Source organism: Macaca nemestrina, chromosome 7, assembly GCF_043159975.1.
Source record: "Macaca nemestrina isolate mMacNem1 chromosome 7, mMacNem.hap1, whole genome shotgun sequence".
In the NCBI taxonomy this organism is placed as follows: domain Eukaryota; kingdom Metazoa; phylum Chordata; class Mammalia; order Primates; family Cercopithecidae; genus Macaca; species Macaca nemestrina.
Genome location: NC_092131.1, coordinates 690276 through 706647, shown reverse-complemented (window position 1 = coordinate 706647; position 16372 = coordinate 690276). Strand labels below are relative to the sequence as shown.

The 16372-nt window shown below is 40.9% G+C and overlaps 1 gene segment (V, D, J or C); it reads right to left on the bottom strand.

The window, feature by feature from the left end:
* Window positions 1–15402: 15402 nt before the first annotated feature.
* LOC105465894 (immunoglobulin heavy variable 1-8-like) lies at window positions 15403–16160 on the bottom strand. The segment is given in 2 exon segments: window positions 15403–16013; window positions 16100–16160. Coding segments are annotated over 2 exon segments (363 nt in total).
* Window positions 16161–16372: the final 212 nt, after the last annotated feature.

Below are 16372 nucleotides of genomic sequence, written 5' to 3'. Positions count from 1 at the left end.
CTCTGTGTCGAAAAACAACAACAACAAAAAAGCCAAAATCAGAACAATTCAAGATTTACTTAAGACTTTGATTTTTAAAAAATAATCTTCAGGGAATAAAAACTTCATTGAATTATAATTAGAAAATACAGTTTAAAACTTTAACGATGGACTATACTAAACTGAAGAAAGAACATCAAACCTAACAGACAGATATTTCAAATTAACTCAGTCAGATAAAAGTGAACAAAATCATTGGGAAGTATAGGATTATGTAAAACAATTTAAACAGTGGATCGTGGATATTCCTGAGGGAGAAAATTAGTAAAAATTTTTAGAAGACCAAATTGATGAAATAATTGAGCAAAATATCCCTAGTCTTGCTAGAGATTTTCACATTCAGATAAAAGAAGTTCAGAAAACTCCATGACAAGACACTGGAAAACAGACATAACCAAGATCTACAGTCCTCAGTCTATCTAAAGTAAATAGGAAGAAAAACATTCTAAAATTCACAAAAAAGTATCTAATAATTTATCTGAAATTCTATTAAACTAACAATGTACTTCTCAACATAAACTTATAAGATAGAAAAGATTGAACTTTCAGTTTCAGACTACTTAAAGAAAAAATAAAGGAAAAAAATTCTATGTCAATAATTCATTTTGTATCCTGCTAAACCAAGCTTCATAAATGAAGGAGTAATAAAGTATTTCTAAGGTAAGAAAATGCTAAGGACATTTATTTACACTAGACCAGAACTACAAGAAATGCTCAAGGGAGTCCTAAATATGGAAGCCATAGGTCAATACTCACCATCATAAACAACACAAAATTATAAAATTCACTCATAAAACTATTACACAATTAAGACTACAAAGCCACTAGTTAATAATTAACATGACAACAGGATCCAAACCCCACATATCACTATTAATTTGGATATAAATAAGTTAAATTCTTCACCTAAAATATATACATTGGTAGAAAGAATGAAAAAGAGTTTTGAAATTTATGCTGCTGACATGAAACTCCCTTAATTGGTAAAAGCACATAGATTCAAGATCAAGAGGGTGAAAAAAGATATTTCATGCAAATGGAAACCAAAAGCAAGCAAGAGTAGCTATGCTTATATCATATAAAACAAACTTTCAGTAAACACCAGTAATTAAAGACAAAGAAAGTCATTACATAATGATAAAATGATTGATTAAAAATACAAATTCTAAATATATATGTGCTCTACACCAGAAAACCCATGTTCATAAAACAAATACTATTAGACCTAAGGAAGAACATAGATAACAATACAATAGTGATGGACTTCAATGCCCATCTGACAATCCTAGACAAATCATTAAGAAAATCAACAAGGAAACACTAGACTTAAATTGGACTCTAGACCAAATAAATCCAGAAGATATTAACAGAACATTCAATTCTGATGACTGCAGAATATACATTATTCCCATTAGCAAGGAATATTTTCTAAGATGGATTATATACTATGCCAGAAATAAAAGTCTCAACTTTTTAAAAAATGAATTATATTGTCAGACCACAGTAATATAAAGCTAGAAATCAAAACCTAGAAGAATACTCAAAACTAGACACACACACACACACACATGAAAATTAAACATCCTGCTACCGAATGAAATTTGGGTCAACGATAAAATTAAAAAGGATATTGTAACATGCTTTGAAATGTACAAAAATAGAGAAACAGCATACCAAAACCTTTGCAGCAAAAACCTGTGCTAAGGGGGAAGATTATAGTGTTAAATGACCTCATCAAAAAGATCCAAAGATTACAAATTAACAACCTAACATTACATATCAAAGAATTAGAAAAACCACAACAAAATAAACACGCAGTAGAAGAAAACAAATAACAAAGAACAGAGCAGAACTACATAAAGTTAAGAACCAAGAAATACAAAGAACAAACAAAATAAAACATTGGGCTTTTGAGATGATAAACAAAACTTATAGACCACTAGCTAGATTAGGCAAGTAAAGTAGACAGACAATTAAATAAGCAGAATGAGAAACAAAAAAGAAAAGATTACAACTGATGCCATAGAAATATAAATGATCAACATAGACTACTATGAACATCTCCAGGCTAACAAACTATAAAATTTAGGGTGAACAGATAAATGTCTGAAAACATGCAATCTCCCAAGATTGAAACAGGAAGAAATAAAAATCCTGAAGAGACCAACAAAAATTAGTGATATTCAAGCAGTAATTTTAAGAAGTCTCAACAAAGCCCTAAAACAGATGATTTTAAATGGTGAATTCTGCCCAATATACAAAAAGATCTGCTAGCAATTCTACTCAAACTTTTTCAAAAAATTGAGTAGAGGGTGTTTCTCCCTAATTCATTCCACAAAGCCACTAACAGCCTGATACCACATCCATGCCAGGACCCAAAAAAGAATAGTACAGATTAATATCACTGATGCTATAGATGTAAAAATCCTCAACAAGACACAAGAAAATTGAATCCAATCACATATCAAAAAGATAAAATGCCACAATCTACTAAGTTTTGTTTCAGGGATGAAAAGATGGCTCAACATTCATGTATCAATAACTGTGATCCACCACATAAACAAAATGCAAAACAAAAAACATATAATCATGTCAATAGGTCCAAAAAAAAAAAAAAAGCAATTGATAGCATTTAGGATTTCTTTATGATAAAAACCCTCAACAAAATTAGAAGGAAACATACCTCTAGTGAATAGAAACCATATATGACAAACTCACACACAACATTATACTGAATAGGAATATGTTGAAAGCATTCCTCCTAAGACTCAGAACATGTCAAGGATGCCCACTTTCACCACTTAATCAATATAGAACTTGAAATCCTGGCCAGAGTAGTCAGGCAGGAGAAAGAAATAAAGACACCCAAATTGGAAAAGAGAAAGTCAAATTATTTTGTGTTTGCTGATAATATGATTTTATACTTAAAAAACTAATATTCTTTAGAAAGACTCCTAGGGTTGATGTATTAATACAGCAAAGTTTTAAAATGATGGAAAAAACGTACAAAAGACAGTACTATTTTTATACACACGTAACAAGCAGAGAACCATAGATACGTGGAACAGGATAGACATTCCAGAAATAAAGTCACAAGCCTGCAGCCAACTGACTGACCAACTAGACAAAAAGCATATCCTGGGAAAAGGTCACCTTGTTCAATAAATAGTGCGGGAAAAACTGAAAGGCTATTTGCAGAAGAATAAAACTGGACCCATATATCTCACTATGTGCAAAAGTTAAGCCAAAACCTATAAAAGACTTAACTGGGAGACCTGAGAGTCTGAAGGTTGTAGGTGAAATCCTAGGAAATGTTTTTCTGGACATTGTCCTAGGCAAAGAATTCATGACCACGACCTTAAAAGTAAACAGAACTAAACCAAAATAGAAAATTTAGGCTTCATACAAATAAGAGGCAAAGCATGTGCTCAGCAAAATAAAAAATTAACAAAGTTAACAGAAAACCTACAGAATGATGAAAAATATTTGTAAACACTACGTCTGACAAAGAGCTAATATTTGGAACGTGCAAGAAACAAAAACAACACAAGAAAACACAAACAACCACATTTTAAAGTGAGCAAATAACAGACATTTATTTTTCAAAACAGGAGATAAAAATCATCCACCAGCATATGAAAAAACAATCAATGGCATTAATCATCACAGAAATGCAATTTAAAGTCACAATGAGAAACCATATTGAACCAGTCAGACTAGCTATTATTAAAACGTTAAAAATAAAAACTGAATAGAACAAAAAACAGATGTTGGTGAGGATACAGAGAAACAGTAGTGCATATATACTGTTGGAGAAAATGTAAATTAGTACAAGCTATATGGAAAACAGTATGGAAACTTCTCAGAGAACTAATAATCGAACTAATATTTGATTCCGCAACTCCACTACTTGGTATTGGCTCAAAGGAAAATAAATTTTATATTAGACAGATGCCTGCATTTATTTTTATTGTTGTGTTATTCAGAGTAGCACATATATGGTACCAAACTTAGTGTCTATTTATTATGATTAGATAAGGAAAACATGTTGTATATGTATATGTGCATATATATATACACACTTACCCTCGCAAATACACTATATATAAACTCGTGATTAAACTCGTACCGCATGTTCCAAGGCTGCAGACATCCACAGACACTGCTATCAGGTGGAATATTTTATGGACTTGGACACCTCATTCCAGGAGGTAAGAGAGAGCCATAAATGAAGAAAAGTTTTCTTTTAATTTTTTTAGTTATTTCCTTTTTTAGGAACGCACAGGGTTTGACCAATTCAGGCCTGCTGAGTTAACCCACCGCTGTACACAAATCCCGATGCGATGGACTGTGGATGGTTAGGCTCAGCAGAGAGGGTAGAGATGGCCGAGTTAGGACCACAAGGAGGAGCTGAGGGACTGTAGGAGGAAAGTTGAGAGGCTCTGGAGGGACCCATGAGTGTGCCTGAGCTGTGAGTTGAACCAAAGCTGTTGTGTTTCCCAGAAGCCCAAGAAAATGGTGCTAGAGTGAAGGGTGTGGGGAAGGGGCGGTAAATAGGCCGTGGATGGGTGCGGGAGGGAAAGAGAGCTAAAGGTGTTAGGAACCAGGAAGGAGAGCAAGGGATCTGGGCATTCCTTAAAGAAGCAGGTTCAGAAAAAAGCTGTCAAATGCCTCCAGCCTGGGCTTCCATCCGTATGTCAAAGATAAATTCTAGGCATGTTTTCCATCTGACAGATACCACAGAGTGAGGAAGGAGATGGAGGCGTTGCTAGAAGAGAACACCCCGGACAAGACAGCAGCCCATCCTTGTCCTCACATGGCCCTGCCTGTCCTTTATCATCACAGATCAGAAGTTCTCATCCTTGTCCTGTGGTGGAAAAAACATCCTGTTCTTAGAATCCTAAGACCTCCAGACACATGTGGGTGGTTCAGTCTACCATAAATCTGGCATTTCCAAACAAGTCCTCTATCTGCCTTTCATCAATGTGTTCATGAAGCTTCAGGGTAAGTGAAACATGTCGGTCCCTAAACAGTAAAAAGAAAAACAAATGGCCTATTTACCCATGTTGGGATGACTCCCAGGTTTCGGAAGCAAAGAATTGGACAGAGAAGCAAAAGTGTTTGTTCTCAGGACTTCTGGACACCACACATGGAAAATGAAACTCACACATACACACATTATAGTAAAATGGATCATCGCACTTATTTTTTTGAGGTTCCCTGAGCAATTAGGAAGCAGTAAAGGTAGATTTATCAAAGAAAAAATATCAAGTAAAGACACTTGTTCCAGCACAGTAAGGAAGACTTTATCCAGGGTCCTCATGGTAGGTGTAGGGACCGGGGCAATGGTGTTTTGCTGTGGGGAGAGAGATTCAGCTGAACACCAAATGCAGATGGGAACGTGAGGATTTACAACCAAGCAGCAGGGTAGGGTCCGGAAGATGGAAAATTACTAAGCGGAAACATCAGGGGCATGGCCAAATCTCCTTAAACCAACCTGCCAGGATTCTTGTTGATGTTGGGCCAAGGTGATTCGACGTCACCGAGGTATGGTGAAGGGCAAGGAACCTGATCAGACACCCAGGAAAATCAGACATGGAGGATGGGGAATCTGGCTAAACCAACACACTGGAATCCCAGGTAAAATGGAATTTCACATGAAGATCAGAGAGGGGGGGATAAGAAGTTTCAGGAGCCTCCTAACTTCTGTGGAGGCAAATGAGCTACATCAGGTGGAGACCCATCAATGGTGGCACTTTCTGCTGAACAAACTCACAACTGAGTGAAATGAGAACAATTCGGCACAAAAATGTAAATTCAACCATTTCCTGAATTTCTGGAGACTGTGAGTGGCAGAATGAGCTGAGGTGTGATAGCTCAGGGGGTGTCCTAATTCTGAAACCACAATTAGTTCTAAGCAGTGTTCACTGACAAAAGAACAGCTCGAGGTTCCCACAGGCACAAACACCTGACTCCATGAATCTGCAACCAGGGGTCTCTGCAGGCTCCAAGGTGCACAGGACAGATCCCACCTCAGAGTCAGCCTCAGGTAATTATCTGCTCTTCCTGTGGGGAGGAGAGGAACAGTGCAGAAGGAGAGTCAGCTGTATTCTACTCAGGATCTCTGCACATGGAGGAAAACAATGAAAGGGGGGATCACACATCCTCCACACGTCACAATTCCACATGAGAAAGGCAATTCTGTTCCAGGACATTCTGTGGAATCAAGGAATAAAGCAATTGGGGCAAATTAGAAATCACCATTGTTTACAGACTGCATGTTTGTTTCTATGTCATCCACAGAAATGAATTAAAAGCCTGTGTTCTGTATAGAACCCACACCGTGTGGGCCCTGAGTCAGCACCTCCCTCCCTCCACCTTCAGGGAGCACAACGCACCTGACCCAGGTGCCCGGGGCTGCACTCTGTCTTCCATGCCATGGCTGGTGCTGGAGCCCCGTCCTGGGCTCCACTCTCAGGAGAAGAACGAGCTCTGCGCTGATCTGAGCAGAGCCACTGCTGGGAGTCACTGGGTCCCCGATGGGAAACTTTGACACAACTCTGACTCAGTGCCCTTGCTGGACCTTCTAGAACAGCACAGAAGTTTAAGAAAGTTCCTCCCAGTCCTCCTCCCTCTCTCCTTCACTCAGGGACTGACTTCCCTCACATGCCTTCAGATTCCCCAGTCTCCTTCCACTCCCTCTGCATTTCCTCTCAAAAGCATGGATGGGTTCCTTAGGAAACTGTACACAAACTTAATCCAGTCATAGAATGTGCTTCTCTGAAGACCAACACTAACGCACATATTTTGGCAAAGCTGTTTATAATACCAGCCAGATTCTATTGGCAAATAGAAATAGACTTTTCCACAATTTGTTTACTGATAAAGGTGCTGATTGGTATTTGGATTGATTTGAGTTTCTGTGTATTTGAAATAAAGCTGCTCCTCAGCTTAGAGGAGTACACAGCTGAGAAACATGTTCTAGATCTTATAGCAACGTGAACAGCAGCTAAAGTGGTCAAGTTGCAAATGAATCAATATTCTGTAATACCTCAGGTAATTAACCTTACGGCACCCCGTGCGTATGTCAATGTGTGAGAGAGAAAGAAAGAAAGAGGGAGGAAAGGAGACTGAAAATAAAGTGATTCTACATAAGTATTAATTTGTGAGGTCCTCAAATGCAGGGACTGATTCCTAACGAACAGAGTCCACATAGGTTGAAGAGGGTAACTTGATGCACCCACATATGGCTATAGATTCATAATATAAATGTTATTCTCTAAACACATAAACACTCATATGCATTAGAATAGATGTCGTGTCTAGTGGTGGAATGAGAAGGTGACACTAAAACCTGTTTTCAGGCCTTTCCCCACCTGCTACACCTGCTCTGAGGCTGACCCTTGAGCCTGCCTGACCACTGAGCCCCACAGTGGTCCTGAGACCTCATGCAGTGCTATGTGCCCCCTGGGTTTCCCTGCTGGTTCCAGGGTGCTGGCTTCTGTCCTCAGCACCGTTTGCTGTCCTGTAAACCCCCACAGGAAGGTTTGTGTGTGGGCTCACACTGATGTCTCCTCATTGTGTCTTTTGCTTAAAATACTTGTTTGTGGCTGGGCACAGTGGCTCACACCTGAAATCCCAGCACTTTTGGAGGCCAAGGCAGGTGGATCACAAGGTCAGGAGTTCAAGACCAGCCTGGCCAGCATAGTGAAAACCCATCTCTACCAAAAATACAAAAATTAGCCAAGTGTGGTGATGGTTGCCTGCAGTCCCAGCTTCTTGGAGGCTGAGGCTGGATAATCGCTTGAACCCATGATGTGGAGGTTGTATTGAGCCAAGATTGTCCCACTGCACTCCAGCCTGGGTGACACAGCAAGACTCTCTCTGAAAAACAAACAAACAAACATGGTTGTGTGCTTTTTGCTCCCGTAGCTGAGCCATAGGAAGACCTGTTTTTGAACATAGATCTGGAGGTGGTGACTGGACTCTCGAGGAGTGGGTTGAAATTTGTGCTGCCTTCATAACCTGTGCACCTGACCCACTCCAGTCCCTTCCCTGGGGGCTGATGGATCCTGCTCCAGGAGGAAGTCCTGGTTCTGTTGGGGAATCCAGCGTTTAAACCGAGATGTTATTGTTGTTGATTCACTAAACAAAATGTGGCACTCATTTTTATTGTGTTAAGATACACATAACATAAAATTTACCATTTTAGCCCTCGGTATGTGTATAGCCAGTGATACTTTACATATTCGCAATGCTGTGCAAGTATCACCACTATTTGGTTTTGGAACATTTTGTTCACCAAAAAGGAAACCTCACTTCCATTAAGCAGTCACTCTCTGTTTCCCCTCCACTCACCTCCTGAGATCCATCTCTTGGGGATTACCTGCTCTCCATACTTCATATCCATGAGACAATTTGGGATGCGGACTTCTGTGTCTACCTCAGTTCACTCAGTCAATGTTTTCAAAGTTCATCCAAGTTGCAGCCTATGTCAGTGCTTCACTCCTCTTTAAAGCTGGGTTACAGCCACACAGACACACCACAGCATCTTCACCCGTGTGGGTTACAGCCACACAGACACACCACAGCATCTTCACCCGTGTGGGTTACAGCCACACAGACACACCACAGCATCTTCACCCGTGTGGGTTACAGACACACAGACACACCACAGCGTCTTCATCCCTGTGGGTTAGAAACACACAGAGACACTGCAGCATCTTCACCCGTGTGGGTTACAGACACACGGACACACCACAGCGTCTTCATCCCTGTGGGTTAGAGACGCACAGACACAGCGCAACGTCTTCATCCCTGTGGCAGTCGATGGGCACTTGAGCTGTATTCTCCATTTAACTACTGTGAGTGGTGACACTAGGTACATTTTTGTATGAGGTTTTCCATGAAGACCATTTTCCAAAGTTGCTGTCCCATTTCAATACCAACCAGCAACCATGACCATTCCAAATTCAATGTGTCTTTGCCTACAAGTGATTATGTTTTTCTGTTCATTTTTGAATACTGGTTATCTTAGTGTGTGTAACGTGGTAATCTGTAGGGAACTTAAATCATCAGTATAAACTAGATAACCCTATTAAAAATGGGGAAAGGACATGCACAGAAGCTTCTCAAACACTGACATACAAGTGAATAAGTAACATATAAAAATGCACAGCATCATCAATTGTGAGATAAGTGCAAATCAAAACCAAAGGAGATACTATCTGACACCTGTCAGAATTACTATCACTAAAAGATCAGAAATTAACAGATGCAGGCAAAGCTATAGAGAAAAGGGAACACTTACATACTTTTGGTGAAAATGTAACTTGCTCCAAGCACTGTGGCAGTCAGTCTGGAGATTTCATGAATAAATTAAAGCAGAGCTACGATTCCCCTCAGCAATCTCATTACTGGTTATATGCCCAAGAAAAATTATTGTAACAAAAAGACACATCCACTCATGTGTGTTTCACTGCACAGTTCACAGTACTACAGACATGGGATCAACCTATATGCCCATCGGTTATAGACTGGATAAAAAACATGGTACCTATACACAGTGCAATACTATGCAGCTGTAAAAAAGAATGAAATCCTGTTTTTGCAGCAAATTGGGTGGAGCTAGAGATCAAAATTCTAAGCAAACTGCCATAGCAACAGATGATAAGAGTCAATGGGAGGGGAAATGGACATTTTGGATGTTGCTCTGTGTAAAATTGAGAAAACAAATCCCCTGGGTACATGAACTCTTGAAATAGACAAGCCTGAAGACACTCATGTCCTGACTTTCATATCATTAGGTTGTGCTTTTTCTCATTTATAGTCAGTTATCTTTCCTTCACACTTGGCTAAAATAGCCACACTTCATAATCTAGAGACATTAAAAAAAATAACATATCTGAACATTAGAACAAGTGCTAACTGTTAGGTCAAAGTTAGTGTGGATTCACTGTGATAGCCAGGAGACTTGGCTGAATACGAGCAGTGAGCTCACAGCAATGTTATCTAAACTAGGAAAGTTTGTTTACATCTTTTAGATTAGATTCCCATGGAAATCCTTGATCTAATTTCATCTCTGATGAATCATACGTCAGTAACAAAACTGGAGGTTATGCACTCAAATGAGTAGTGCGTTCAGAGTGTGTTCTTCCACCTGATGTAAAGTCAGCCCACGTGACAGAAGTTATTGTGGTCAACAGAGCTCGTCAATAAGCCAAAGCAAGGATTAAGTGCATGTTTTAGAGGAGTGCCTGACTTTGGGATGCTCTTTACAAAAAGAAGCTTCTCACATCTTGTGGAACATGTAAAAATTCTCAACAAAAGAATAAATTTCAGATGCATGACTACATTTTAGGAACCTGACAAATGTAACCTAGGAAGTAAAATCCTAAAGGAAACTGAAATGACAAAACAACTAAAAGAATACGTATTGTAGTGGATCATCACACCAAACAGTCTTGTTTATAATACTATCTAAACTCAGAAGTCATCAGCATTACTCATATAACTCAGCATCTGTCCCATCCACAATCTTCTGAAGACATTGAAGAAAATTGTCATCCTTGAACTAACATTGTCAAAACCTTAAGAAAATCTTGAATTTCCTTGGCCAAACGTTCTCTCCCCCTAGCATCAGAGCATTATAGTCAAGTCCCTCAGGGAGACATCAGTTATTAGCCTATGGTTTGGTAGCTGGAAGGCACATACACTTAGAAATTTACCCCCAGTGCTCACCTCTTCCTAGTACATGCACACATGACAAAGTATTGAAAGTGATGACTGTATTTTACACACTCCATTCATCAACAGATTAAAGCTACCATTTTCCTACATCTTTTCAATAGCCTCTAACGACATTAAAACAGGGAATTATATCTATTGGAAGAAACATCAGCGTGGAACACTGCTCTTGAACTACTTTGGAAGGAATCTTACCAGGTGATTTCAACCACAACGCAGCAGTTAATTTGCACAATGTCAATACTTGGGTTCATATTAATGAACTGTAAACTAAAAATAAAATCCTAAGTGCCCCAACGGACTAAATAGTCCATCTGTTGTCTAAGGGACTCCAGAAGAGCCTAAAACTGAGTTCCCAGCCATGACAAGATCAGACACGCCTCTTATACCCACTCCCCTTTTCGGTTTAGACACAACAATGACCAACACTAATGTTAAAATAGAGATCATAAGACTGACAGAGCAGACTCCCTGTGGCAATAAGATGTCAAATTATAAATAAGACCTAAAGCCATGTCAGGCAAGGGTTTTGCCACTCACTCCTACACTTGAAAGATAAACTATGTTCTAACTGCCAATAGGTGATTATTTTTGTCTAGTGGCTCAGTAAGCACGGGCACTGAGACAAGCACTGTGAAGACAATTGCAGCCCATCCCCTGATGAACTGACCCCTGTTCCACAAGTCATAACCCAAGGTTTGATTGAACACTAGACTCATATCAGGACCTTTCTCCTGATCAGAGACCACTGACCACGGCCTGGCTCTGGCCGTTTACAGAGGCTGCACACTGAGTGCCTTTGTGTCTCTGCTTCTGCTTTTGGCACATAGGTTCTAACTAATGAATTTAAACGCTAAGTCTTCACTAGTAAGTAAATAGGGGTCATAAGTTACATGCATGTGTGTCCAGTATACATATGTCAGGACCACCTCCATGAACATCCACAGCCCCTCCTGTAACCTGTCGATTGTGTCTGTTTAACCAAACCCTTCAGCATAAAGCTTCTGCCCAACCCCTTCTTCATGGTAGTGCCTTTCTCTCATCTTTACCAAAGCTATGCTTTCCAGCATACGGATGGCTGTAACCCTTGATAAAAGATAAACTCTCACTTTCCTAAATTGTAGATTGTGTTTTGTTTTGTATTTAACATAACTGGAGATTAAATTCAGAAGTTCATCTAATTATAAGGCTACTTTAGTGAAGAACGACAAACCGAGCGTTTTCACATGTACTGTAAGGGCCTGTGATATTTTGAAGCAGGAAGCTGACCTGAGACCTTCAGAATAAACTGATGACTGTGGATAATGAAAAGACCCCACACAGGGCATTGATTCAGCACCTCTGCCTGTCTCATTCCTTCTTCTCTTTTTATTATGTGCTTACAGTAATATAATTTTTATTTTCTTTAGACCTGTTTGCTTTTCACACATAGTGGAATCTTATTTCTCTTTTTCACTCAATTTTCTTAAGCTGCTAGGGAGAATAAAGTGTCAGGTCCTGTTTTTGGTGCGTCAATGCTAATGAATTAAGGTTTATTCTTCCTCCTCCTTGTTCTCTGCATGTGGTAAATCTAGTTAAGAAATCACAGAAGCTCCCTTATCTGATACCAGTGTGAGGTTTAAATCATGCAAGCCCCTTCTCCTAAGTAGGAACACACCTCCTGACCCCACCACCAAATCATTAGAAAGCCCTGAGCCAGCCTCCTTTCCTGCTCTAATGAGGAAATTCCAGTTTGTAATTTCTTGAGAAGCCTGTGCTGCTCTCAGCAGACACCCCAAAAATAGAGTTAATAAAACTTTTATATTCACCTGGGGTGTGAGTGTAGAACCATCAGACTCGACATCCACACTAAACATTGGTGGGGTCTCTCTTGCTTTGCCAGGGATCACCTACAATTGGAACTGTGGGCTTGGAGCCCTGACAGTGACCACCACGCGGCCTTTCTTCTCTTGCACTGGATGCTAACCCCCTCTGCCCCAATGCCCAGCATGCACGTTATCCTGCCTGCTGCTGGCTGACTGTCCCTTGGAGTTCTGTTGAGCTGGGCTGCAATGCTGAGTTAAACACAGCATCTTTATACATTTAACTGATTAGCTTCAGAAGCACTGATAGCTTATTAATGTTGAGAAACAGGAGTAAATGACTGCAGGTGACTCTGCCTTTGGTGCATGTGAGAAAGTTTTTCTCTTGTTATGACAAATGCTTCTTCTTCAGAGACTTCATAGGAAGAGCAGGATAAAGAATTCAGAGAAGTGCCCCAGAGGAATCTGTTTTATGGAGAGGAAGCCACAGTGCTGACAGGAAACCAGACCTTAATCCCCATCTGCACCTGCCCTGAGGCTGGCTCTTGTGCTCAGTGGGTTCTGAGCGCCCCCACGTGGTTCTCCACTCGCATCAGGGAGGCTCATTTCTGGGATTATACAGATTTTCTTTCTAATTGTTTTCACAAAAATGGAGACAGAGTAAATAATGAATCCATGTATCTCAGAGAACACAGAACAGCATGATAACAACCCTCGACACACACACACATTTAGGTAAATTTTATTAAAACTGCTGAAAATGAAAGACAAATAGAAATACATGCTGAAAATCAAAGACAAATAGAAATTCCTTCCAAAAGAAGAGAAAAGATGATGACAGCATTCCTCTCGTTATAACCTTACAAGTAAGAGGAAAAGTGATGGTGTCTTCAAAGTGTTGGAGGAAAAGCCAACCCATTATTTTATAGCCCATGGATGTTCTCTAAAGTGAAAAAAGTTTTATTTCTCTTTGACAGCATGAGGGGCTCAATGAATCCATGCCCTCATGAGACCAGTGAAAATTATTTTGGAAAATTACAGGGTTTGGAAAGGCTCTGACAGCATACAGCAAGTGAAGAAACATTTATTCAGGAAAATCTAGAAAACTCAGTAAGGTCAGTCATTATATGTTATCCAAGATGTTCCTACTTCCTTCCACATCCAAGCTCAGCATGACGTAACCTCCACTACAGAAGATGCAGCCAAGAAGACAGGACACCTTCTACCAGCTCCCACCAGAGGAAACTCTTCCCCAGGGGCCAGGACATTGGCCCTCTGACCCTGCCCACAGCACCTGATGCTGAGGCTCAGTTCTGGACAAGAGCTACTGAGAGCCAGAGACTCACTTCTTCCATGGAGCCCCACTCATGGATGGAGGCTCTGCCCTGGGTCCAGTGCCACTGGAAACATTGGGTCCCTGATTTCTAGCTCTGTCCTTCAGCAGAGGTTCTGCTCCACCATAACCGAAGTGTTGGGAAGGTGGGAAGCTTCTGCCCAACCCTCCACTTAGAGCTCATTTCCTATGCTGAGGAAGAAAAACCGTCAACTTTGTCTCCACCTGCAGAATCGTGGTTATGTGCTCTGTCCCAGGGGAGAGGGAGTGCTGGAATTCAGTCATAAAATATCATCCTTAATTTGGTCCTAAACATCCTAACTTCAGTAACAACAGACTGTGGAAAAGTTCAGAGTCTGCCAGTGCTCTCAAAAACAGTGGAGGGTGTAGTGGAAGGCCCTTGGAATGAGACGGGTGGAGGTATGGGAGATGCAGACTAAAGTGCACGGCTGCTGGCTTGCAGGAGGGAACCAAGGAGGGAGAAAGCAGGGGGACGTTCTCTTGTGGTTGGAACAAATGCCAGACACCGCTCAAAGGAGCCCGTGTTTGTTTCAGTCTGTGTGAAGCACTTCAAACCTCAGTGGATGATTGAAAACAGAGCACACTGTAGGAGAGGCTCAGGCTTTCCTTTCCCCTAGAGGAGGTAGCCCTGCAATTTCCCTAGACATGAATCACTGTTGCCTCCCGCCTCTGGCTAATGTGCACTCATCAAGGGCGAACAGTGCCCACCTCTGTGAGGGCTCCCTTCAGGTGCCCACCCACTTTGTAAATGGAAGCTTTTGCTCCTGCCTGAGTCCCATGCATGTGTTTGCATTCGCTGCACAGATCATCTTATTCAGACCCACCACCCAAGAGCCTACAGTGTACTTAATCCAACTCTATGCCCTTATACATGGAGTCTCTCATTGCCAGGGTCTCCAATTCTCATGAAAGGATGTTCATTGCGCGATTCACCAGAACTTGCTGGACTTTTACAGACGTGAACCTGCCTTTAAAAGCTTAAAAATCTTACTCTCTTAGAAGGAACTCTGTAAACCGGAAGTAAGATAAGTGCTAAATTAATACATGTTTTATGGTTTTTTGAAGAAAGGGTTCAAACAGTAAGAGCTTCACCCACTTTCCCTCTGACTAATATCATCTCTAAAAAGCCACTGAAAATACCTGTGGTGCTCCGAGATAATTTAGTCTTGATATATTAGGGGATCACCAAAAACGAAAGAACCAACTGTCCTTGTAGATTCATCCATTGCAACTGATTTGTGCCTGTGGTCCTGGATGGTCGTGGTGGAGGAGACTGTGCCTGTGTAGGGCAGGGATTCATGGGAAATCTCACACCTTCTGTGGAATTTCTTTGTAATTCTAAAACTGCTCTAAAAATAATTTTATATAAATTTATAAAGAGTGGCAGAAACATTTGAAAGAAATTTTTGCCAGTTTTTAATAATCATACTTACTCCTACTACTTCATCAAATAACCTTGCACTAAACCATGTATTCATCTAATTTGAAAACCTGTTCACAGTGGCACCTTCATGGAACGTTTGTAACAATTTATTGAGTGTGGATTTCCCACTCTGTGAATTTGGCTTATATGATGACTCTTAAATGGAATGTATCTCTTACAATTAGAGTGTTACTTGTTTCTGTTGTTCTTTCTTTCTTAAATATGTAACCCGTATTCAAAACAGCCTTAAAACTATTGACCTCTGTCATCTCCTCAGTCCAGCACAGCTGCCTTCTCCCTCAGGGTTTCTGACACTCTCAGGATGTGGGTTTTCACACTGTGTATCTTGCACAGTAATACACGGCCGTGTCCTCAGATCTCAGGCTGTTCAGCTCCATGTAGGCTGTACTCGTGGACGTCTCCCTGGTCATGGTGACTCTGCCCTGGAACTTCTGTGCGTAGCCTGTATTACCATTGCTAGGGTTAATCCATCCCATCCACTCAAGTCCTTGTCCAGGGGCCTGACTCACCCCGTTTATATTGTAGCTGGTAAAAGTATAACCGGAAGCCTTGCAGGAGAGCTTCACTGAGGCCCCAGGCTTCTTCACCTCAGCCCCGGACTGCACCAGCTGGACCTGAGACTGGCCGCCTATGGAGAGGACACAAGAGTGAGTAAAATCCTCTTTGACTGAACCAGGATTCCTTCCTCAGTGTTAAGGCTAGGAAGCCACTTACCTGTAGCTGCTGCCACAAGGAAGAGGATCCTCCAGGTCCAGTCCATCGTGAGGAGCTGCGGTTCCAGGGTTTTCTCCAGAGGAGGGATGTGGTTGTTGAGTGATGCTCTGAAGGCACCAATAGATTTATATGTATCTCAGAGGAGCTCAGGTTATTTGCATATTCATGAGGCAAGGTATTTCACAGCTCAAAGCCTGATCTAGGATGAGAAAAATACACAGATGCTACATCAGCCATACAAGAGTGGGATACTGAAGGATCAAGCCCAAATCC